Source organism: Ambystoma mexicanum, chromosome 13, assembly GCF_040938575.1.
Source record: "Ambystoma mexicanum isolate Mex_15411 chromosome 13, UKY_AmexF1_1, whole genome shotgun sequence".
In the NCBI taxonomy this organism is placed as follows: Eukaryota; Metazoa; Chordata; class Amphibia; order Caudata; family Ambystomatidae; genus Ambystoma; species Ambystoma mexicanum.
Genome location: NC_090938.1, coordinates 788,988,558 through 789,012,958, shown reverse-complemented (window position 1 = coordinate 789,012,958; position 24,401 = coordinate 788,988,558). Strand labels below are relative to the sequence as shown.

The 24,401-nt window shown below is 49.9% G+C and overlaps 1 protein-coding gene across 2 annotated transcripts in view; it reads left to right on the top strand.

Annotated features, from left to right (window-relative positions):
• LOC138521975 (uncharacterized) overlaps nucleotides 1-24,401 on the top strand; it is a 664,020-nt gene that overhangs the window by 543,174 nt on the left and 96,445 nt on the right. For both annotated transcript variants that reach the window (XM_069635169.1, XM_069635168.1), the window contains exons 11-12: nucleotides 3,839-3,990; nucleotides 20,222-20,313. In XM_069635169.1, coding sequence (XP_069491270.1) covers nucleotides 3,839-3,990; nucleotides 20,222-20,313 — 244 coding nt within the window. The remainder of the gene's footprint in view (nucleotides 1-3,838; nucleotides 3,991-20,221; nucleotides 20,314-24,401) is intronic.

The following is a 24,401-nucleotide window of genomic DNA, read 5'->3' as shown; positions in this document are numbered from 1 at the left end:
CGTACAAAGAAGAGAGACCAGAAAGGATATGAAGTCGGGGCATGCTGGAAGTACAAAGAAGAGAGTCCAGAAAGGATATGAAGTCAGAGCATGCTGGACCTACAAAGAAGAGAGTCCAGAAAGGATACAAAGTCAGGGTGTGCTAGACGTACAACAAAGAGAGGCCAGAAAGGATATGAAGTCAGTAATGCTCGACATACAAAGAAGAGAGACCAGAAAGGATATGAATTCAGAGCATGCTGGACGTACAAAGAAGAGAGACCAGAAAGGATATGAAGTCAGGGCGTGTTGGACGTACAACAAAGAGAGGCCAGAAAGGATATGAAGTCAGGGCGTGTTGGACATACAAAGAAGAGAGGCCAGAAAGGATACGAAGTCAGGGTGTGCTAGACGTGCGACAAAGAGAGGCCAGAAAGGATATGAAGTCAGAGCATGCTGGACGTACAAAGAAGAGAGGCCAGAAAGGATACAAAGTCAGGGTGTGCCCGACGTACAACAAAGAGAGGCCAGAAAGGATATGAAGTCAGGGCGTTCCAGAAAGGATATGAAGTCAGTACGTGCTGGACGTGCAAAGAAGAGAGGCCAGAAAGAATATGAAGTCAGGGTGTGCTGGACGTACAAAGAAGAGAGGCCAGAAAGGATATGAAGTCAGGGCGTGTTGGACGTACAAAGAAGAGAGACCAGAAAGGATATGAAGTCAGTAATGCTCGACATACAAAGAAGAGAGGCCGGAAAGGATATGAAGTCAGTAATGCTCGACATACAAAGAAGAGAGGCCGGAAAGGATATGAAGTCAGGGCATGCTGGACGTACAAATAAGGTGGATTTACTTTCAGGCAATGAGAAGCCATCCAGCGCTCAGTAGCACCAATTCAGGCCCTGAGATGGTCAAGTACAGCCACTGATGACACATAAAGATACAACTGTGTGTCCGCAGGCCCTCAACCAGGTGCCCCAGTGATAATGTGGGGGATTGGAGATATCTCAGGCCAAGCTGCTGTGCAACGGGAAGGGACAGCTTGATTTCAACCGAGCAAACGTGCATGTCCCAGTGACCAAAGATGGCGACCGCTCCAATTTCAACATCCCTGATACCCCAAGTGCGCCGCCAGAATTGAAATGGGTGTTCCGTTCTGTATTGTATCTACAATTGCTCTGTGATCAAATGGAAATATCAAGCAGGCATCACCGCTATCTAGCACGCCAGGCCGCATCAGGAACTTGCGGGGAAAAGTCCCAGTGCAGGAAGCGGGAATGCCGCACACTTTGGAAGGAGATTGCCTAAAATTGACGTCGCTGAATTAGGATGAAAGTTGGCAGCATTCCCTCGAGGCTGTGTTGGCTCTTTTAGCCGGGGCCCTAATTGGGCAATGTTTTAACACTCAGAGAAAACTGTCCTGAGATTACAAACAAACAAAAATGAATTTACTGAAGGAAGTACAGAGGACACGGCAGAAGCAGGACAGGATTCAGAGAGCAAAGCAGAAATGGGGTCCTCGAAGTAGCAGGCAGCGTTAAGAAAAAAACAGGGTGTTGGTCACATGACCAAGAGACAGAGGTTGAAATAGATCTGAAATAACACACGAAGGAATAGACGAAGAAGGAATTCAGATAGTAATATTGGGGGATTAGCTGGATAAGTCTAGACAGCTTTTTCTTCTGGAAAAAATGATTTGAGGATCAAGCATTCGAAAGAGAATGAGGAAGAAGTACTAAAGGGCTCCAACAATCACAGGATTTATTCATGCCACATCCATTTTTAGAATACTCAAAGAATGCAGATTTAAATGAAATAAGATTACTTTGGGATTTTCAGCGAGCAGTGAAGTTAAGATCAGGGCAAGGCATGCGGCAGGGACCGTGTGGCGCCTTCTCGTCACGTGAGCCGGTAGCACACCTAGCAGCGGATAGTCTACCACAGGGGAGGAAGGAGCGGCAGGAGCAAGGTCCTCAGCGGAAAAAAGAAAAGGAGTTTGATAGTGAGTGGCCAAATGGTGAGCGCCCCAGGTGGGAGATCCAAGCGCAGAGGCAGTATGTGGGGTTTAGAGAATTTACGCCAAACAGAGTTAGCGGGAAGTGGACAACTGTACTTCTTAAGAAATAACAGAAAGTGCGCGAATAATGAGCAAAGCAATTGATACAGGACAGAGTCGAGCTACATAGAGGCTACGGCAAGGCCAAATGATTCCCGAGGGTACGGGTAGAAGAAAACATGGCTTCCAAGACAGGCCTTCAACTCAGACAGAGGAGTAGCGATTCTGTTCATAGAGTCACCCAGAAACATGTTTATCCAAGAAAGTGTCGAATAATGGGCGAGCAAATCCAATGACCAATGGGGTGATTTAAAAAACAGTTGTTACGAGAGACAAAAGATGGAAGATATACAAGAAGATATAGAAGAAAAGGATGAGAGGGAGCCAGAGAGACACAAAGAGTTCATTTTCAGAGGCGAAAGAAGATACAAATTCACATTGGACGGAATTGATAGAGATCACAGCTAGACCGCCCCCTCCACGCCGATTGATGCAGCCAGTTTGTAGAAAAGAGTAACCAGGACGCACCAAGAAATCGAAACCAGAAGAATTGAAGCTTTGGGCTGCTTTTGGGTGGCAAAACAAAGCAAGCCAAGAGACTTAGAAACAATTGACCCCAAAATAACCGCGGCAGCAATGTGACCATAAGACCATATATTGACATAATGATGAGTGCAGGGGAGAAGCCATGGAAGGGGGGAGAAATCAGTACGTGCTGGGGTGTTGCTAGGTCAGGAAAAGATCCGGGGCTAGGCTAATGTTGGGACTGTCAGGACTCAGGGCCAGCTAGCCATTTGGCTTCTATCCTGGGCTACAACCAGAAGATCCAGGGCTGTAGCCCCCTCAGTCGCTTCCTAGCGACGCCTCTGCGTGATTGTGTAAAAAAACAATGAACTTTACAAGAGCCGGCATGAGACGAGGAAGAGTCCTCATGGGGAGGGGTCGGAAGTAGCAACCTAGGGAATAGCGCAAAAGGGTCACCAGTATCAGCACAAGTACGGCATAACCTACATAAGGGCCTTACAGAATCGCTGTTTGGCTAGAGGACAAGGTCAGGTGTCCTAAGAGGCTGCACTTACGTCATACATGTCAACATTATCTATTCCATTCGGAAGACACTAGTCCAGTCCTAGTTTTAACTTTCCCTTCTGGAACTTGTAGTTCTAGATTTCCCCACTATAAACCCAGGACTACAAGTCCCAAAATAAACCCAGGACGACCGGTCTGGGAACGCAGATTTGAAACAAGGACTGGAGTAATGTCCCCAGAATGGAATGGATTATGTTGGCATGTTTGTAACTTCCAGCTTCAAGGACCCAACCACATGGCTCCTATTCTTCAAGGTCTGGCAGAGGGGCGGTGGGTGCAGCCTGCTCAGATCCCAGCCAACAGATGGTGACTACACCCGTGAGCCCCTCATGAACTTGATCACTGCTCACTCACTTCCTGCTGTGAGGCCTCGGGTAGGTGGCCCTTGCCCCGATATCACCGCTGGAATACTGGGGTTCGGTGGCTTGCCTTGTTCTGGTGCAGACTGAGCCAGGGGCGGGCAGGGCTACTCACATGCCCGGCCTCTTACAGGCAGCAGGCATGCACCCTAGTCCATTTCCTCCACTTGAGTCCAGTGAATTCACCTCTCTCATCGTTACCATTCTAGAGCGCCCCGCCCTGCTGCATGCTATTGCATTCTATGCTGCCCTTTGCCATTGCACTGTAGCCTACCGCCATTGCCTGTGTTTCAGTTGGCACACTTTATGCCACCAGGGCACAGGCAGCCTGCTTGATGAGACTTTGGTGTTTCACAGGTGTACTACCATCACCGAACTGCGTCCTGGAGAGATCGGCTCTTTCGACTGCGCCTGGATGGATCCGGGCCGCTACGTCACACTCCTCATCCCAGGACGCTATGACACCCTGACACTCTGCGAAGTGCAGGTCTTTGCTGTGCCAGTGCCAGGTAAGTCTCTGGGGAAGGCGGGTAAATGATCTGCCCCACTTGTTCACACCATGACACCCAGAGAATTGCAATAGTTCAGGCTAGGGCTCGGATGGTATGCTCCCACCAGTCTCCCTCCCAGCCCAGGGCTTGCAGATGAGGAGGGGTCCCTCAAGCTCCTGCTCTGCGGCCCATCCTGCCTAATATTGGTCTTTAACCCCTGGCCTTACTCATCTGAACCACCATGTCCTTCATGTGACTAAAGTTGGCTTCTTCACAGGAACTCCTCCGCACCGCCCTATAACATCTCGGCTGGTGATCAGTGGAGAAACACATGTCCTTTAAAGGGCCATCTGGTCCTCATTGACCATTTCACAAAATGTGAGCCCCATCCCTGAAGACAAGAGCAATGTGTGGATATGTTGAAAGCATGGAGTGGACTTGGTTCCCGAGGACAGGATCTAGAGCTCGCATTGTGTACTTGTAAGTTTTAAAAAGTGTAGACCAACCATGAGAAGAGTCCAGTATGCGGACGGTGCTACAGATGTGCAGTGGCGCTGGCACTAGACCGTTGCCTCCCGACTCCCCTTGGGTTGAGTGCCTCTCACCAGGGCTTATCTGCCTCTGTTGCCTCCTGCTTGTTCAATCTCTATTTTCTGATTTAATTTCTTCACTGTCTCCACTCTCTTTAGTGTCTCCCTCTCCTGCCTGCATCCATGCCTTCTGTTCCTCGCCTCTTGTCATGGTCTCCCTCGCTTCACTCTCTATCCCTAACCACTGCTTCTCCTTTTCACTGCCTCCCTCTCTTCAGTCTCCTTCACTTTCCCCCTGTCTTCATTGTCCCCCTTGTCTTCACTATCGCCCTTCCTTGCGGTCTCCCTCACTTCACTGTATCCTCCTCTGCTCACACACCAGATCCACCTAGCCAGGATTGCTGCCCTCAGCCTTAAGCCGGCTCCATGCAATCACTTGTGTTGCCTTCTGGAGGCCTCTTCCACACACAGGAGTGGCCTGGCCACACCCAGTATCTTGTAACCCAAGGCCTTTTTACATGAGCCCCTCATGGTGTCTGTCACCTGGATGTCCTCAGCTAAGGGGGGAATCAGACAAGAGTGGACCCTGTTTTGACCAGAGCAGGCCAGGAAGGACCAGTCCCTCTGTATATGATATTATAGGTTATTTATAACTCGCTTAATACCCAGAGGTTTCTAACCTCGGACCCGGGGATCGAACCTGTGTTGCTCCGTGCGTCTTGCTTCCAAGGCGAGCACATTGCCTCTAAGCTATCCTCCCCTGCAACACACGCGTCAATGCCGCTACCATCCACACACTCACAAATAATTGTAGGTTCACCTTCCGCTGACAGGCTCACCCTGCCTCATGGTTACACAACCGCATCCAGACTCCCATGGTAACAGTCCATTCTCCACCCATCACCCTCACACATCTGCACCCTCCTACTTGTTACCGCACACTCTGCACATTGCTGATATTGCTGACCTGATCCTCAATGCCATTTGCATTGCAGAGAGCTGGCTTTCGCGCACACCCTAACACGTATGATTTCCTCACTCCATCACGATAGTGTCACGCCGCCCATCCTGAGGTCCCCTTACCCGCTACGGCGCTCCCCGTCCTGGAGGCTGTATCCTCGTTTTCGGCTCCGAGGTCCGGGGGTGTCCTGGGTCCCTGGCGCTTCCGGGTCTCCTACGCGCACTGCTTCGCGCATGCGCGGGCGCCCGCTCTCCGCGCTCCGCGCATGCGCAGTGCGCAGGATGCTCGGTTCGGGAGGGCGTGCGGCTCAAGCCTCGTTGTGGGGTGTCCGTTGCCGGGGAGACGGCACGGCTTGTGTTACAGGCCTCCCAGGTGCTGGCGGGCCTATTTAAGGAGCCCTGATCCTTTTCCAAACCGCGTCTCAATGCGGTTTGTTCGGATCGTGTCTTTGCTGCCTTGCTTATTTCCCTTGTTCTGCCTGGGGGACCCCTGCCCTCCACCCTCCCTTGTTCTGCCTGGGGGACCCCTGCCCTCCACCTTCCCTTGTTCTGCCTGGGGAACCCCTGCCCTCCACTTCCCTTGTTCTGCCTGGGGAACCCCTGCCCTTCGCCTTTTCCTTCCTCCCCTTCCTTCAGCTCCAGAAGTCCCGCTCGCCCTCCTTGGTTCTAGTCTCTGCCCAGTCCTTCCAGTTCCTATCCGCTCTGAGCTTCCCCTCTTGTTCCGTACTTCCTCCTGACCGGCCTGCTCTTCTTGCTTCCTTGTCTTCGTCCCTGGAGGGACCGTTCAGCTTCCAGTCCCCGGACCTGCCTACCATCGGAATCCCACCAAGGACCCCGGACCATCAACTCAGAGGCTCCCCCTGCCAGTGCTTGCACTGTCCTGACGCCACTCAATCAGGGGTGAGCCAACCCGTGGCGTTGGGAGCCGGTTCACCTCCAATCCGGTTCCATTCGGGCTGGTGTTGGGCTGGTTCCCCGCGTCATCCGTCACATCTCTCCGGGTCATCCGACAGCCTGGCCTCATCACCAAGGAATCCAACCGGACGAACAGGTACGCAGCGTTCTCGTGACGCTATTTACAACAGATTGAGACGCCTGTCTTCTGACTCCTCGGACTTTACGATGGAAGAGGATCCGGGTCTTCGTAACGAACTTCAAGCGCTTCGTGCCGAGATGGCGGCACTCCGTCAGGAAAATGTAGCCTTACGCCAAATGGTGACTCAGAACACAGGTGCCATTCCACAACCTGAAGGTCCCATGGCTCACACAGCTCCCATCAAGTTCGATGGAGATCCCCGCCGTGTGGGTGAATTCTGTAATCATTGCCGCATACACTTTCTCTTCCGTTCATCACACTTTACCAATGACAAGGCCAAGATCGGATACATATTGGGCAACTTATCTGGTAACGCTCTTGCCTGGGCGACTCCATTGGTCGTTACTAATAACCCAATCCTGAACGATTTTTTAGCCTTCGAGAAAGCATTCTTGGATGTGTTTCAATCCCCCAATCTAGCCTCTGCAGCGCAGAATCAACTGATGGATCTACAACAAGCCAATACCGACATCATTTCTTACATCAGCCGTTTCCGTCAATTGGCAACTGACTCCTTATGGCCAGAAGTAACGCAAAAAACCTTGTTTCGCCGGGGATTAAGAGAAGAATACAAAGATGAATTGTTGCACATACCGGAACCTGATGATCTACAGAAACTTATTGAACAAGTTCTGAGGATAGACCAGAGGTTGGCCGAGAGAAAAGGAGAGAGACGTCGGTTTGAAAAGGGAAACCTCAGACCACTGACTCATCCTACTGGGATATCAACACCTTCGGATGTTACCCAAGAACCAATGCAACTAGGAGCTGTAAAGGGCCCGTTATCGGAAGAGGAGAAGAAGCGCAGGAGAAGTCTGCGACTGTGTTTATACTGCGGAGGCGCTGGACATTTCCTGGGAACCTGCCCTCTACGTCCCATCAAGAAAGGGGGAAACTAGAAGACCTGTCGTCTAAGGGAAAGGCTACGACAGGTCCTTTCTTGCTTTCAGACCTTTCCAGCCCTGGGTTACAACTGCCCCCAATGCAGCCTGCCGTCTTGATGAATCTAGTGATCACTTTGAAGTGGCTTGATAAAAGGATCGATGTCCATGGTCTATTAGATTGTGGGGCCTCCGGGAACTATATTGACGAGACATTCGCCATCAACCTTGGTATGCCTTTATTTACCAGAAGAACGGTTATACCGGTAGAGGTCATCGATGGTACACCCTTAGCTTCCGGTCCCATTCGGTTGCATACCATCGGCATGCTGTTACAGGTCAAGGGGCATGAAGAAAAGATAGCCCTCGACGTCATCAAGTCACCATCGTATCCTGTGGTTTTGGGACTGCCTTGGCTTTTGCGACACAATCCTACAATCGATTGGGAGTCCCGTACTTTGAAATTTGTTTCTGCCTTTTGCCTCCGTGAATGTTGCTGCCACAACACCTCCTTGAAGTCTACAACCTTGGTCCCTCTATTCCCGGGAGAGGACTCGTCTGCCTTATGTTCCCTGTCCCAGATTCCGAATGTTTACGCCGACTTTTGTACCGTGTTTTCGGAACCCGGAGAAATACCTCTTCCTCCTCATCGGTCATTTGACTGCCCCATAGACCTGATCCCTGGTGCTGTGATTCCTCATGGGAAGTTATACTCTCTAACTCAGTCTGAAAAACAAGTACTCCGGGATTATCTGCATGATTGTTCTAAGAAGGGTTACATCGTACCCTCCAGATCCTCCGCCGGTTTTCCGTTGTTCTTTGTCAAAAAGAAAGAGGGGACCCTGCGGCCCTGTATCGATTACCGTCAATTGAACGACATAACACTCAAGGACAGGTACCCATTACCTTTGATTCGGGACATCATGGAGTCCTTACGTTCGGCCAAGATCTTCACTAAATTGGATCTCCGGGGAGCCTACCACCTGGTTAGAATCAAAGAGGGCGACGAGTGGAAGACGGCATTCAAAACGCCCTTTGGACACTACGAATACAGGGTAATGCCCTTCGGGTTGTGTAATGCCCCGGCCGTCTTCCAACGGTTTATGGACAACGTGTTTGGCGATCTGGTTGGCATCTCGGTCTGGGTTTACCTAGACGATATCCTGATCTTCTCGGACGATCTGAAGGAACATGTCTCGCATGTCCGCGAAGTACTATTGCGTTTGTCACGTAATCACCTGTACGCCAAAGCCGAAAAATGCTTGTTTCACCGGAATAACATGGAGTTCCTGGGATACGTAATCAGCAATGCAGGTATACACATGGATTCGGGCAAAGTGAAGGCTATTCAGAACTGGAAACAACCTCATGATTTGAAGTCCCTTCAGCGGTTTTTGGGGTTCGCCAATTTTTATCGGCGCTTTATTCCACAGTTTTCACAGGTCACGGCCCCATTGACACATCTGACCAGTGCCAAGATACCTTTCCTTTGGGATCAAGAGGCATCGACAGCATTTGAGCGCTTGAAGACAGCGTTTAGTACAGCCCCTGTTTTGCGTCATCCTAACGATGAGATGCCATATGTCATCGAAGCAGATGCCTCCAACTTCGCTGTTGGAGCGGTCCTGCTACAAAAACATCCTGCATCCGGCGATGAACATCCTGTGGCCTATTACTCACGGAAACTCACCTCTAGTGAGCTGAACTATGCCGTTATTGAAAAAGAACTTTTGGCCATCAAGACGGCGTTTGAAGAATGGAGGCATCATTTACTTGGTGGCCGTTTCCCTGTAGAAGTTCGCACCGACCATCGCAACTTGCAGTTCCTACGAACATTGCAGTGTCGCACTGCTCGCCAAGCCCGCTGGGCCTTCTTCTTCTCTCACTATGATTTCAAAATCACATACATTCCTAGCTCCCAGAACCAGAAGGCTGATGCCTTGTCCAGATCCTTGGAAAAGGAAGAAGTGGGAGCCGGTTTGGATACGCCTATGATAACTCCCAAACACTTTCTCCTAACCTTAGCTCCGCATCTCCAGAAGATCATCCAAGAGACCTTGAGGGATCCGGAACGTGTCGATCTACTAAAGAAACCCCAGATCTGCGAACGCGACGGTTTTTTGTTCTTCCTGAACCGGTTATACATACCTTCGGCTGCCCTTCGCTTGGACATTCTCCACGGGTTTCACGATTCTCAAATAGCTGGTCACCGTGGTATCAAGGCTACCCAGGAGTTGATCTCCAGACAATTCTGGTGGCCTGGATGGGCCAAAGAAGTAAAGTCATATGTGGAAAGTTGTCCTATCTGTGCTCAGACAAAGACACCTAGAAGAAAGCCTTTGGGACTACTTAGGCCTACTGAAACACCTCCCTACCCTTGGCATACGATCGCTACCGACTTCATTGTTGAGCTTCCGCCCTCTGCTGATCACACTTGTGTCATGGTGGTCGTGGATTGTTTCACTAAATATGCACATTTTATTCCCTTCATGAAGATCCCTACTTCCTCCCAGATGGCTTTGGCATTCCTACACAACATCTATCGGTTACACGGACTCCCTGTGAAGATCATCTCTGATCGTGGTTCACAATTTCTTTCATCTTTCTGGCGTCAGCTGTGTAGTCATCTAGGCATCCATAGAGCCTTGAGCTCAGGCTATCACCCGCACACCAACGGTCAGACCGAAAGGACGAATCAAACCCTGGAGCAATACTTACGTTGCTATGCCAATGCCACTCAGTCAAACTGGCTAAGGTACCTGGACTTGGCGGAGGTTTCCTATAACAATGCGGCCCATGCTGCCACCGGCATCAGTCCTTTTCTATGTTCAGCTGGACAACATCCCAAGCTGGTTCCTTTCTCACCTGTGGTGCCCAGCTCTGTTCCGTCTGCAGACCACTTGGTCTTCAATATTCAGAAACAACATGTCCTGGCCCGGAGAACCCTTACAGAGACACGTGAGCGCATGAAGGAGCAGGCCGATAGGGACCGAACCGCGGAGCCCGATCTCCAGGTGGGCGATCTGGTTTGGTTGTCTTCCAAAAATCTACCTATTCGTAATTTACCTACCAAATTGGCACCCCGGTTCTATGGGCCTTTCAAGATTGCCAAGCGTTTGTCCTCAGTGGCTTTTCGATTGGTGCTGCCCCGCACTTGGAGGATACACCCTGTCTTCCATGTCTCACTTCTGAAGCCCTATGTGAAGGATGTCTTTCGACGCTCTAGCCCTCAGCCCTCCTCTGTTCTGGTACAAGGGGTTCCTGAATTTGAGGTTCAGGAGATCTGTGATTCGCGGATTCGTCGGGGTGTGCTCCAGTTCCTGATCGATTGGAAGGGTTATCCCGCTTGTGATCGCACTTGGGAGCCGCACTATAATGTGCACGCTCCCCGGCTTATCCGTGAATACTTTCTTCATTTCCCCTGGAAACCTGGGGCCCCGGGCCTTTCTGGGAGGGGGCATAGTGTCACGCCGCCCATCCTGAGGTCCCCTTACCCGCTACGGCGCTCCCCGTCCTGGAGGCTGTATCCTCGTTTTCGGCTCCGAGGTCCGGGGGTGTCCTGGGTCCCTGGCGCTTCCGGGTCTCCTACGCGCACTGCTTCGCGCATGCGCGGGCGCCCGCTCTCCGCGCTCCGCGCATGCGCAGTGCGCAGGATGCTCGGTTCGGGAGGGCGTGCGGCTCAAGCCTCGTTGTGGGGTGTCCGTTGCCGGGGAGACGGCACGGCTTGTGTTACAGGCCTCCCAGGTGCTGGCGGGCCTATTTAAGGAGCCCTGATCCTTTTCCAAACCGCGTCTCAACGCGGTTTGTTCGGATCGTGTCTTTGCTGCCTTGCTTATTTCCCTTGTTCTGCCTGGGGGACCCCTGCCCTCCACCCTCCCTTGTTCTGCCTGGGGGACCCCTGCCCTCCACCTTCCCTTGTTCTGCCTGGGGAACCCCTGCCCTCCACTTCCCTTGTTCTGCCTGGGGAACCCCTGCCCTTCGCCTTTTCCTTCCTCCCCTTCCTTCAGCTCCAGAAGTCCCGCTCGCCCTCCTTGGTTCTAGTCTCTGCCCAGTCCTTCCAGTTCCTATCCGCTCTGAGCTTCCCCTCTTGTTCCGTACTTCCTCCTGACCGGCCTGCTCTTCTTGCTTCCTTGTCTTCGTCCCTGGAGGGACCGTTCAGCTTCCAGTCCCCGGACCTGCCTACCATCGGAATCCCACCAAGGACCCCGGACCATCAACTCAGAGGCTCCCCCTGCCAGTGCTTGCACTGTCCTGACGCCACTCAATCAGGGGTGAGCCAACCCGTGGCGTTGGGAGCCGGTTCACCTCCAATCCGGTTCCATTCGGGCTGGTGTTGGGCTGGTTCCCCGCGTCATCCGTCACATCTCTCCGGGTCATCCGACAGCCTGGCCTCATCACCAAGGAATCCAACCGGACGAACAGGTACGCAGCGTTCTCGTGACGCTATTTACAACAGATAGTCTCCCTCGTGTGGATAGTGTGGGAAGGATCTGTGGTGGTCTTGCGGCCATTCGTAGGCCATTCGTAGGACGATATGGTAGGACGATATGGTTCTGGGCCGCACTCTCAGACATTGCAACTGTGCGGGAGAAGGACTCTGACACAAAGGTGGCATGTTTGGAGCTAAAGTCATTTTAAACAATGTAGCAAAAGAAAACCAATCCGTCCCTATTCTTCAGAGGGGTTTCCCTGCCTAGGCTAAAGATAAGGCGTCTGTCAGGATGTCTGTCAACTCAAACGTTTCCACCGTCCTGTGTCAAGGAAAGCCTACTTCTGTCCCTTACACTAGAAACTAAAGAATAAGGCAGTACAGTTTTGGTCCCAGGAGAATGACTCCCTTCTTCTGGGTTATGGTTCCAGGTTTGTTGAAACATCCCAAATCTTAGAACAGTCTTGTGTCTCAAACGTTTTCACGAGGAATGGCTCCCTTTCCAGGATGGTAAAGTTCGAAACAATACTTTCTTGGTGAGCCGGGAGAATGTCTCCCTTCTCCTGATGGCCAGTTTCAGATAGCCCGAGGGAATGACTCCCTTGCACAGGCCTTTTTGGACCTTACTGACGGTATCTTTTCATCCATTCCTTACACCTAGGGAGAATGAATCCCTTCCCCTGGTCTTCTTTTCATCTGTTCCTTACACCTAGGGAGAATGACTCCCTTCCTCTGGTCTTCTTTTCATCCGTTCCTTACACCTAGGGAGAATGACTCCCTTCCCCTGGTCTTCTTTTCATCCGTTCCTTACACCTAGGGAAAATTACTCCCTTCCCCTGGTATCTTTTCATCCGTTCTTTACACCTAGGGAGAATGACTCCCTTCCCCTGGTCTTCTTTTCATCCGTTCCTTACACCTAGGGAAAATGACTCCCTTCCCCTGGTATCTTTTCATCCGTTCTTTACACCTAGGGAGAATGACTCCCTTCCCCTGGTCTTCTTTTCAGTAGGTTTCACACCTACAACACCCACTTCTGAGTGTAAGGAGGATTTGCAAGCCTGGCTTCTCTTCTTCTTTGATTTGGCCCACTTGGTTCACTACCCTGCCAAGTACTGCCACGAGTAAGATGACTTGTATCTTGTTTAGGGTCCATGACCCTCCTTTGGCTGTCAGTGGATTTATCCCTGCCACTGTATTGAGGGACTCTCCTTCTCAATTTCTCTTTTTGGTGCTTGGGGTCCATAACCCTTCCTTGGTGGTCTACGGGCTTTGTTCTACCACTGCAATGCGGAGTAGACGGTTTGTAGGCGTTCTGCCCCTACTGTGCCACTCAAGCATTATGGTTACCAAGGAGCCTAGGGACAACAGAATGCACCCTCTTGGTAAGCCGCTGTGCATCCCCTCTGGGTCTTCCGTGCCACCCATGCCTTGATTGGGGTTTTTGGCACATCGCTGGGGCTTCCTGGGATGGCGGGTGTTCGGTTCGGCTTCTCGGCATCTTGCTTTCCGTGTGGCTATGCTACAGCTTTCAACGGCTACCTTCTGCATTCCTTCCTCCTCTCAACACTGCTGTGCACCAGTCTGCTCCTGCAGACCTCCCGATCATCAGATGCCGCAGACTGCCAGTGTCCTTGGAACTCTCTCCATCCGGATCATTGATGCAGTTTGGAATCTCACCCGTTCGGTGCACATCACACTTGCCATCTTCTGCGGCTGCCCATGATCAGGTGTTTAGTCCATTGTCAATTTTTATACAATGTTGCCAGTAGTGTTTGGGCCCATTGTATACGTCTTTCATCGTTTTCGTAGGTTTTATCTTCATTGCTCCACGGGGCCAACTCGTCCCAGTACTTGGATTACCTGGGTTCCTCTTGTACTTCTTCGTCTCAGTACTTCCAAGAACCCAGAGGTACTCTGCCTTATAACAGTACACAGGTCTACCTTCTAGAAAGAGGTTAGTGGAGGGAGGAGAGGCTAGAGCATGGTTAGTGTGATGTTCGCATAAGGGCTGTACCCTAGATGGTTGTCCTTATCCCAAGAGGGAGAGTCCCTCCCCTTGAGATGCTCCCGTATTATTCCACCCCCAGTGGGACTATGGGGTCGTGCACTCACCTCCTTGGCCTCATGGGGAAGGGCTCCCCCCCGGGGAGAAGTGATGCCAAGCAAAGGTTTGTACTAGTTGGATCATGCCACCATCTCTGTTCATGCGTGATACCAGTCTACCGAGGCCAGCAGCCACCCACATTCATCATCTGCTGAGCCTTCATAGACTTCTCCCCAGGGCCCTTGATGTGAGCCTACACTGCCTGACAGCTCCTGCTTGCCCAATAATAGGTGTTGGTTCTCTCCTCTAAGCCTTGGAGCATCTCCATGCGCCATTAAAGCCATGTTGAATAAAAACGAAGCCACCCGCCTACAGGTACTCTAAGGCGCTCGCGGGTTGCAAACGGGCCACTTGCCAGGCAAAAAAAGTCAACACAGAAACAAATCACATTCTTATCTTACGCTAATCAAGGCACACCCTCATAAAAACAGCCTAGGCCACATATTATATGTCAACAGTAATAGATGCAGCAAATAAAAACTACTGCCAGTCTGGATCCCGCCCCAGATTCAGTATTGCGATAGCAACCCTACAGACAATCGAGGATGCCCTTCACATCATGGTCAGAGGATAGTGTTCGGCACAGTTTATTGTGCAATTCTTTGACACTTTTCGCTACAAGGACAGTGATCACAGACTTCGTACTCACCCTTGAAACCCTCTACCTGTCAGATCGGTATGATCTAGTTCAGAGGGGACATTTTAGATGAACGTCCATCCATTCCTGTGTGGGGTCCCCCAAGGTTCCATCCGACCACCAGCCCCTTCATGGAGCCTCTAGGAGCTCTCCTTATGTGCGCTACACCGCTGCGTATCCGTACGCAGATGATGCATAGCTACATGTAAAGATCAGATGCCTCAAAAAGATGTCTGACCGATGAAACGCTGCCTTGTGCTCCTTCAGTCTTGGGTGATAAGTTCATATCTCAGGCTCAACCCTACAGAAAGAGAGTTCTTGCTCCTCAGATATCCTGCCAGTCAAGCACTCACCCAATCATGGCTACCAACATGAACCTCGAAGGGCTCTTGGTGAAATGAGCTCCAATTGCCAAATCACTAGACTTGGTCATTGATTGCGACTTCTCCTTCAAACAACACATCACCAAACTGTGCGGAGCTCAAGCGGGGACCTGCACCCCCCAACGCTAAAGAGTGAGCGGTATACAAGAGACAGTAGGAACACGAGTGCAGCAAATACTCAGGGTATAAGAATTAACAAGTAGCAGTGACAGTGAGCAGAGAATGCCCAGGAGCCCAACTAAGAAAGATATTTTGGGTTTCCATTTAGGGTGTAGACAGAATACTGGGGATTTCCCACAATGCCATGGCTACTTCTGGCCTTCTGAGCAGTTTGCTGTTACAGGGCCCACTCTGAATAATCATTGGAAGGAGCAGAAGCACTGGACTTGTGTCTGGACCACATCGCAACACTACAAAACAATACTCAAGAACGAAGGCTGAACAGGTCCCACAGACACTGACCAGTCACTGCCTCCTGAAACAAGAACATGCACAATGTTAACAAAATGTGGCACAATGGACAATACTGAGAAGGGAGAAAGGAGTGGGACCGAGATTGCCTGCTGCCAACTCCAGCAGCCAAACCCTGGACAAAGCAATGGCATAAGTACACGCAAGGAGAAAAGCAGCACCACAACCTGCATAGAAACATCTCGGAAAAGAAGAAGAAGTTGAAGCAAATAAGGTTTAAGGCACTGATCGGGTGGGTAGTACAGGCATAAGGAAAAGACTAAGCATAGGTACTGAGGACTGAAACTGTGTACTGGAAACCATGGACTGGAATCAAGGAACCGAGGACCGAACTACAGTCTGGAAACGAGAGCTACAAACAAGCTCTGGTATGGAGTAAGAAGAACTGGATTACAGACTGGTAACAATGGAACCAGGCACTGAAACGCTGGACAGGAATCAAAGAACTATGGGCATATTGCAAGGAATTGCAGGCAGTGGGCAAAGGAAGTGTGCGCCAAGCGGAAGGGGCTGCAGGCAGAGAACAGACAGATTGCAGGTATGATATGATATGATATGGCATTTATAACGCGCCAATACACAAGTGTTTCAAGGCGCGATGAGGCTAAGGAAGGGTACAAAGGGGGACGAACATTGATCCTACTAGGCCAGGTGTCATTCAGATTGCGCAAGTGCGTGGGAAGGGAGGAAAGGAAAGTGCAGTACATGGGAATAGATAATAACAATAAGTAAAATAACGGTCAGCATGTGGCAAGTGCATGGGTAAGTGTGGACATCAGCTATCGAGGTCTGGTAGGGGACTGTAGGGATACAGAACAGTCCCCATGTGCAGGGGTTGCCAGGTGGGCAGTGCAGGTGTGTGATGCTGGCGGGAGAGGGACCTGGGTCTGGGAACAGAGGGTGTCCAGGTAGCCAGTGCAGTACCGGTTTCAGCCAGGAGGTCAGCAGAGGAGAGGAGGAGAGAAAGCAGAAGCAAAGAGAAAGGTTTTGAGGTGTTTCGGGAACCGGAGATGGTTCTCCTCAAGTTTAAGGGAGGCAGGGAGGCTGTTCCAGAGGGAGGCACCAGCCGAGGAAAGAGATCTACCACCAACTCGTTGCTTGGAGAAGCGACTGACCCTGAGGGAGTTGGAGGCAGATGAGCGAAGAGCTTGAGAAGGAAGATATTTAGGAAGAGCGAGTTGAAGGTATTGAGGCCCCAGACCCCAGAAGGCCTTGTGGACGAAGCATAGGGTTTTGAACTTAATCCTCACAGCCACTGGGTGCCAGTGCAGAGATTTCAGTCCTGGAGAGATACGATCCCTAGGCTTGAGGCCAAGGACAAGTTTCACAGTCCTGTTCTAGGGCGGAGAGTAGAAGCATGCAGATTTAGAAAGAGGTTGTTGCAATAGTCCAGCCTAGAGAGAACCAGAGCTCTGGAGACAGTGAGCTTCTGGGGAAAGGAGAGGAAAGGCAGACTACCTCTGAGGAGGTGTAGCTGGTAGTGTGACTTCTTGGAGACATCAGAGATGTGAGGAGAGAAGGAGAGTGTGGAGTGGAAGATGACCCCAATGTTTTTGGCTTTGCAGGTGGGAACGGGAAGAGGACCAAGAGAGGCCGGCCAGAGAGCAACAGGAAAGGAGGGAGCGGGTGTGCCGATGAGGAGAATCTCAGTCTTACTGGCATTAAGGCAGAGGTCATTGGTGGCTCAACACTCCTGGATGGCAGACAGTCAGTCAGAGATGAGGGAAGTAGAGGAGTTGGCCGAGGGTAGCCTGAAAATGAGCTGGGTGTCATCTGCATAGCACTGAAAGTTGGGACAGAGAGCTGCTATGCAGTGGGCAAGGAGTGCCAGGTATTGGTTGAACAGCCAGGGAGAGAGGTTAGACTCCTGGGGGACACCACATGTAGAGACAAAAGTTTTGGAGAGGAAGGACCCAAGTTGGACCTGGGAGGGTCGGTCAGAAAGGAAAGAAGTCAGCCATGCCAGACCCTGACCAGTGATACCCAGGTTATCTCAGAGACGGTTGAGCAGGATGGCATGGTTGACAGTGTCAAAGGCAGAAGAGAGATCAAGCAAGATGAGGACACAGGGGGTGTTAGAGTCAAGGTTGGAGAGCAGGTCCTCGCGGATGTTCAGGAGAGCAGTTTCCGTGCTTCTGGCAGCTTTGAAGCCAGACTGATGGTCATGAAGACAACCCACAGATTCAGTGTGGAGATTAAGCTGGGAGATGGCCAGTTTCTCGAGGAGCTTGCCCAGAAAGGGAGTGATTGAGATTCAGTGATAATTAGCTGGGTATGAGGGGTTGGCAGAGTTTTTCTTAAGAAGGGGGTGCACAAGGGAGTGCTTCAGGGGGGATGGGAAGACTCCGGGGGCGGAGGAGTGATTGCAGAAATCAGCCAGGGCAGGAGCCAGGGAGTCGATGTGGTCCTTGATAGTTTTGGAGGAACAGGGGTGAACTTGTTTCGACGGGACTTGTCTAGAAACCTCGTCAGCAGAAAAAAGGGAAAAGGCAGAGAAGGAGGGAGGAGGGGTGGCTGCAGAAGGGCCAGAGGAAGAGCAGGGATTAGGGGAAGGGAGGGGATAGGAGGAGAGTGAGGACAGGATGTCCTGAGTTTTAGAGATGAAATGAGAGGCCAGTGCCCAGGTAGAGTGGGTGGGGGCCGCACAGGGTGGCAAGGAGAGAGCACAGGACTTCAGGGCAAAAAGCGCAGGTGTGAAACAGGAGCAGGTACTGGATACAGCAGCAAAAGGGCTCAGCAGAAAACCATGGCTCGAAGCGAGAGGGTCTGCAAACGACCTCAATGCAAGAACGAAGTGCTCCTGCAGGCTGCTGCGTAAGTGCCTCGACACCCTGGGCTGACGCAGGCTCATGCGCCTGGGAAAGTGAAATCAAAGTAGCCCTATAGGACTTTTGGGGATTGTAGTTCTCACACTGTTCATTAGGTATAGCAATGCTTTGACAAATACCAAAAGATGCACTATAGGATACATACATAGGCCGTCATTATATGTTTGCCGGTATCTCGCCGGTATTACTGACGGGATACCGCCAAACTGTACTACTGTTTCTGCCGCTTGGTCTGCCAGAATTACTGTCGATTCCAAGTGACGGAACCGCCGGTAAATCCCTATTCCGTAGGACTGCATGGGGGGATTTACCTGTATTAACGGGACTACCGTTGGTATTCTGCCAGTAGGGGGTTGGATATACTTCCAGCTCTTAGCTAGAGGCGAATCCTCCACCTTACCGTCAGACTTATAGTTGGCCAGTCCGGAAAAGTGCTGGTACACATTGTTACCGGAATTTTATTTCAGGATCAGCCAATTTACAATGAGGCCCAAAGCTAAGGCACGCTACCTTCTCATTGGAATCAAACTGCTGCAGACGTCTTGCTACCAACACACCTTGCTGCATTAAATAAAACCCTTGTTGCCTCCCTCCAGATTTAAAAACAAACTGTACAATCCCTGAAAGTATCGCACATGGACAGGGGGGTGCACTCCTTTCTGGCCGTCCCTCCGGAGTCCTCACCCTGAGAAGCACATCAGGCTGCGGACAGACTAATAACTTGCATTCAAAAACAGAAAAACATCCCCCTACAGCAAGAGAGCTACAGTGGCTTCTTCTTCTTTTCAATTATCGGAGGCCTGGGCGGACCCACGCAGGCGCTTCCCCATCCTAAAGGATGATGTGCACCAGACCCACCAATCAATAACTAGCACACATAAACTCACAACACCTCCCGACGCCCCGTCTGCCTCACAAAATCCAACATCACACTGCTCCTCCTCCTGCCTCTCACCCCGTCACCTCCCAGCAAAGCCCTCCCACTCAGCTCAGCCACACCCAGCGCAGTCAACCGAACCCTCATCAATTCTCCCTCTGCAACATGTCTCTCACACCTAAGCAAAAAATGTCCCACAGTCTCAGGCACCCCACACACCGCACAGTTCCTCGACTCACGCTTCCCCACTCGATGCAGACAGTCCTTCAGCCCCACGTGCCCTATCCTCAACCGGTTCAGCATCACCTCCTCCCTCCTCCTCCATTCCAGACTCCCGGCATCCACCTTCACCGACACTTTCCCACGAACACCAAACATCCACCTGCCTTTCACCCCACCCACCCACCTCTCCTGCCACTCATCCATGACCCGTCTCACCATCACAGCCTTCACCTCATCCACACTCAAAGGCAACCTCACATCAACCACTCCCCTCTTCATACCCTCACCCGCCGCCAGATCCAACAACTCATTACCCGAAATGCCACTGTGGCTACCAGTGCCAGCCCGGGTAACCTTTCAGACAGCCTCTATCGCAAACAAGGCTGTGTCATCTGAACCCCTTCATGGCCCCCCATACCTCGCAGAGGAGCTGGTCCTCACAGGAAGCCAGTGTCATTCCAGAAGCTGAAACAAACTGGTAACACGCGCAGTCCGATGGAAACTGGCCTTCCCCTGTCATGCAGCCACACCTGCACAGGTCCACCAACCACATGCAATTCAGGGAAGAACTAAAGAGCAGTCTGGGGTGGCGCTGAGCACTGCTGTTTATGAGCCCTCTCGGTGTGTGTCTCTCCCCTGCTTCCTGGCGAGGTGTCTGTGTGCTGTGCCACCCATAGGCACAGGCGTGTCTCGTCATCCTGCAACCCTCTTGCTGCGCTGCCTCGCTTGCCCGTCTGCTTCTCTCCCTCTCTTTGCGCGCCTTTCACCGTCTCCCTCACTTCCCCACCATCCGCCCATTCATTCTGCCCCATTCCTTTCTGCTCCTTGCAGGGCCTCGCCAGATCCGGGGGTTGACGCTCACATCCGCAGCCCAAAGAGATGTCTTGCACGATGCTGAGAACAGACGGGAGTTTCTGAAGGAGGTGAGAGCTCGGCATATATTCCGAGGTGATGCACAGGATCCATGCGTGCTATCCAGAGCTGCTGCCCATCAGATGCGCGGGATTCCGCATCAATGCATTGAAGTCTGAATGGATGCATTGTATTCAAAGAGGATGCATGCATGGCATTCAGAAGTGGGGGATGATATCCAGAATGGATGCATGGTGCCTTGATCGTTGCATGGAATCCAGAATCCTTGCATGGTACCCAGAATGGGAGCTTGGCTTCTAGGATCAATGCATGGCATTCTGAATCAGCGCATGGTGATCCAGATACCTGCATGATATTCAGAATCAGTGCACAGTATTCGGAATCAATGCACGGCATTATGAATCGGCGCATGGTGATCTGGATAACTGCATGATTTTCAGAATCAGTGCACAGTATTCTGAATCAATGCATGGCTTTATGAATCGGCGCATGGTGATCTGGATAACTGCATGATATTCAGAATCAGTGGACAGTATTCTGAATCAATGCATGGTATTATGAATCGGCGCATGGTAATCTGGATAACTGCATGATATTCAGATTCAGTGCACAGTATTCTGAATCAATGCATGGCATTATGAATCGGCGCATGGTAATCTGGATAACTGCATGATATTCAGAATCAGTTCACAGTATTCTGAATCAATGCATGGTATTATGAATCGGCGCATGGTAATCTGGATAACTGCATGATATTCAGAATCAGTGCACAGTATTCTGAATCAATGCATGACATTATGAATCGGCGCATGGTAATCTGGATAACTGCATGATATTCAGAATCAGTTCACAGTATTCTGAATCAATGCATGGTATTATGAATCGGCGCATGGTAATCTGGATAACTGCATGATATTCAGAATCAGTTCACAGTATTCTGAATCAATGCATGGTATTATGAATCGGCGCATGGTAATCTGGATAACTGCATGATATTCAGAATCAGTGCACAGTATTCTGAATCAATGCATGACATTATGAATCGGCGCATGGTAATCTGGATAACTGCATGATATTCAGAATCAGTGCACAGTATTCTGAATCAATGCATGACATTATGAATCGGCGCATGGTGATCTGGATAACTGCATGATATTCAGAATCAGTGCACAGTATTCTGAATCAATGCATGGTATTCTAAATCGGTGCACAGTGATCCGTATAACTGCATGACATTCAAAATCAGTGCATGTTATTGTGAATCAATGCATATAATTTTGAATCAATGCATGGCATTATGAATCAGCGCATGGTAATCTGGATAACTGCATGATATTCAGAATCAGTGCACAGTATTCTGAATCAATGCATGGCATTCTGAATCGGCGCATGGTGATCCGGATAACTGCATGATATTTAGAATCAGTGTACGGTATTGTGAATCAATGCCTGGCATTCTGAATCTATGCAACTGCATGATATTCAGAATCAGTGCACGATATTGCGAATCAATGCAAGGCATTCTGAAGCGGCACATGGTGATCTGGATAACTGCATGATATTTAGAATCAGTGTACGGTATTCTGAATCAATGGATGGCATTCTGAATCGGCGCATGGTGATCCGGATAACTGCATGATATTTAGAATCAGTGTACGGTATTGTGAATCAATGCCTGGCATTCTGAATCTATGCAACTGCATGATATTCAGAATCAGTGCACGATATTGCGAATCAATGCAAGGCATTCTGAAGCGGCACATGGTGATCCGGATAACTGCATGATATTTAGAATCAGTGTACGGTATTGTGAATCAATGCCTGGCATTCTGAATCTATGCAACTGCATGATATTCAGAATCAGTGCACGGTATTGCGAATCAATGCAAGGCATTCTGCATTGGCGCACGGTGATCCGGATAGCTGCATGGTATTCAGAATCAGTGCACGGTATTCAGACTTGATTAAGCCTGTTGCTTAGCTGTTCGTTGGTGTAGTCCGTACTTGATGATAAACATAATGATAGATCCACAGTTGTAGTTGTACAATGATTGCAGGTTGAACACATATAGCTCTTGTAGAACTTAATTAGCAAAGAAAGAATGGCTGGGTCTCAATGGTTTCCAAAGCCATTATGACAGACACAGTACTGGACTATATGGCACCATAGATGAGTTGCTAGATGCAGTACTGGAATATTTGGCACAGTATACAGAGCTCTAGAACCAGTACTGAAACGTATGCACCATAGATCTCTACGAGAAGTACTAGAATATATGGCACCACATATGGATCTCTAGAAACAGTACTGCAATGTATGGCACCATAGACAGCTCTCTAGAAGCAGTATTGGAATATATGGCACTATAGATCTCCAGAAACAGCACTGGAATATATGACATAATAGACAGACCGCTAGAAGCAGTACTGGAATAAACAGCACATTAGACAGATCTCTAGAAACAGTACTGAAATATATGTCACCATAGACAGATCCCTAGAAGTAGCATTGGAATATATGGCATCTTAGTCAGATCTCTAGAAGCAGTGATGAAATATATGCCATTATATATCGATCCCTAGAAGCAGTACTGGAATATATGGCACCATAGACTGATCTCTAGCAGCAGTACTAGAATATATGGCACCATAGACTGATCTCTAGCAGCAGTACTGGAATATATGCCACCATAGACAGATCTCTAGAAGCATTATTGGCATATATGGCACTATAGACATATCTCTAGAAGCAGTTCTGGCATAGATAGCACTATAGACCAATCTCTAGAAGCAGTCCTGGAATATATGGCACCACAGTTAGATCACTAGAAGCAATACTGGAATATATGGCTCCATATAGAGAGCGCTAGAAGCAGTGTTGGAATGTATGACACAGTAGATCTCTAGAAGCAGTACTGGAATATATGGCACAATAGATCTCTAGAAGCAGTACTGAAATATATGGCACAATTGATCTCTAGAAGCAGTACTGCAATATATCGCACTGTAGCCAGATATCTAGAAGCGGTACTGGAAGATATAGCAGATTCGACAGATCTCTTATATTTGTCATTAAACTAGCCATGAATGGCGCAGCTTTACTGAATACCAGTCAGACACTTCAAAACAAACTTGCATTATTTTAGCATCCACAACTGTGGGCCTGGAAATGTCTCTGTGGCCAAGCACAGCCTACACTGACAATCTTCTAAAGTACCTTTGTTGGTTATTTATTAATAGGTAGACCTGGGGGCCCCACATCTAGGATCAAAGTAACACTAAACTGATTACATATTTAAATTAAGCATTCTTCATCTATACATGTTATCCAGAGTTAATGCCTGGTGTTCAGTATCAATGCATATATCTCGATTGGCATCCAGAGTGGTTATATGTGATTTTATTGCTCCCAAAACATCTAAGCACATTTATAAAGCAAAAATGCTGCTCTCCTCAGTATGTCCGGTAACGATATTGAAAAGTGGATAGCTTCCTTCTCTCACAAGCACGCCGCTGTGAAGATTAACATAATCGCTCCTGATGCTAAAACAACTAATACTATCACAAAGGTCAGCAATGTCCTCTTCTTCAAAGGAAGTCTCAAACCCCTCCCCCTCCTCCTCACCTCTGTCTTTTCTCCTGATCTTCTTTTCTTCCTGGTTTCCTGGTTTCTCCTTTTTTTTGTGAAGATAGGGACGGCCGCGAAAGGACGCCACCGCGATACCGTATAGGTAAGGCGGTGAAAGATCCTCCGCGACCGTCGTATGAGGGGAAAAAGCCAAAGGCACAAAAAACCCCTTACGGGAGAGTTCAGGTGGTGGTCCGTAAACAGACGGAGTATACTTGAAGGATCGAAGTCACCAAAACGGAAGGCAGAGGCAGTCCAATAAAACAGGCAGGGTCGGAACACAGGATGATCCAAAGTTCACTACAACGGGAGGCAGGGGCAGTCCAATAGCAGGCAAGGTTGGTACACGGGAAGGCAAGATTGAACAGCAGCGGGAGGCAGAAGTAGTCCAATAGCAGGCTAGGTCGGTACACGGGAAGGCAAAATGTTAAGCAGCGGGAGGCAGAGGCAGTACAATAAGTAGGAGTGAAAATTAGAAAGGAGGGGACAAGAAGAGAGAGAATGGGTTAG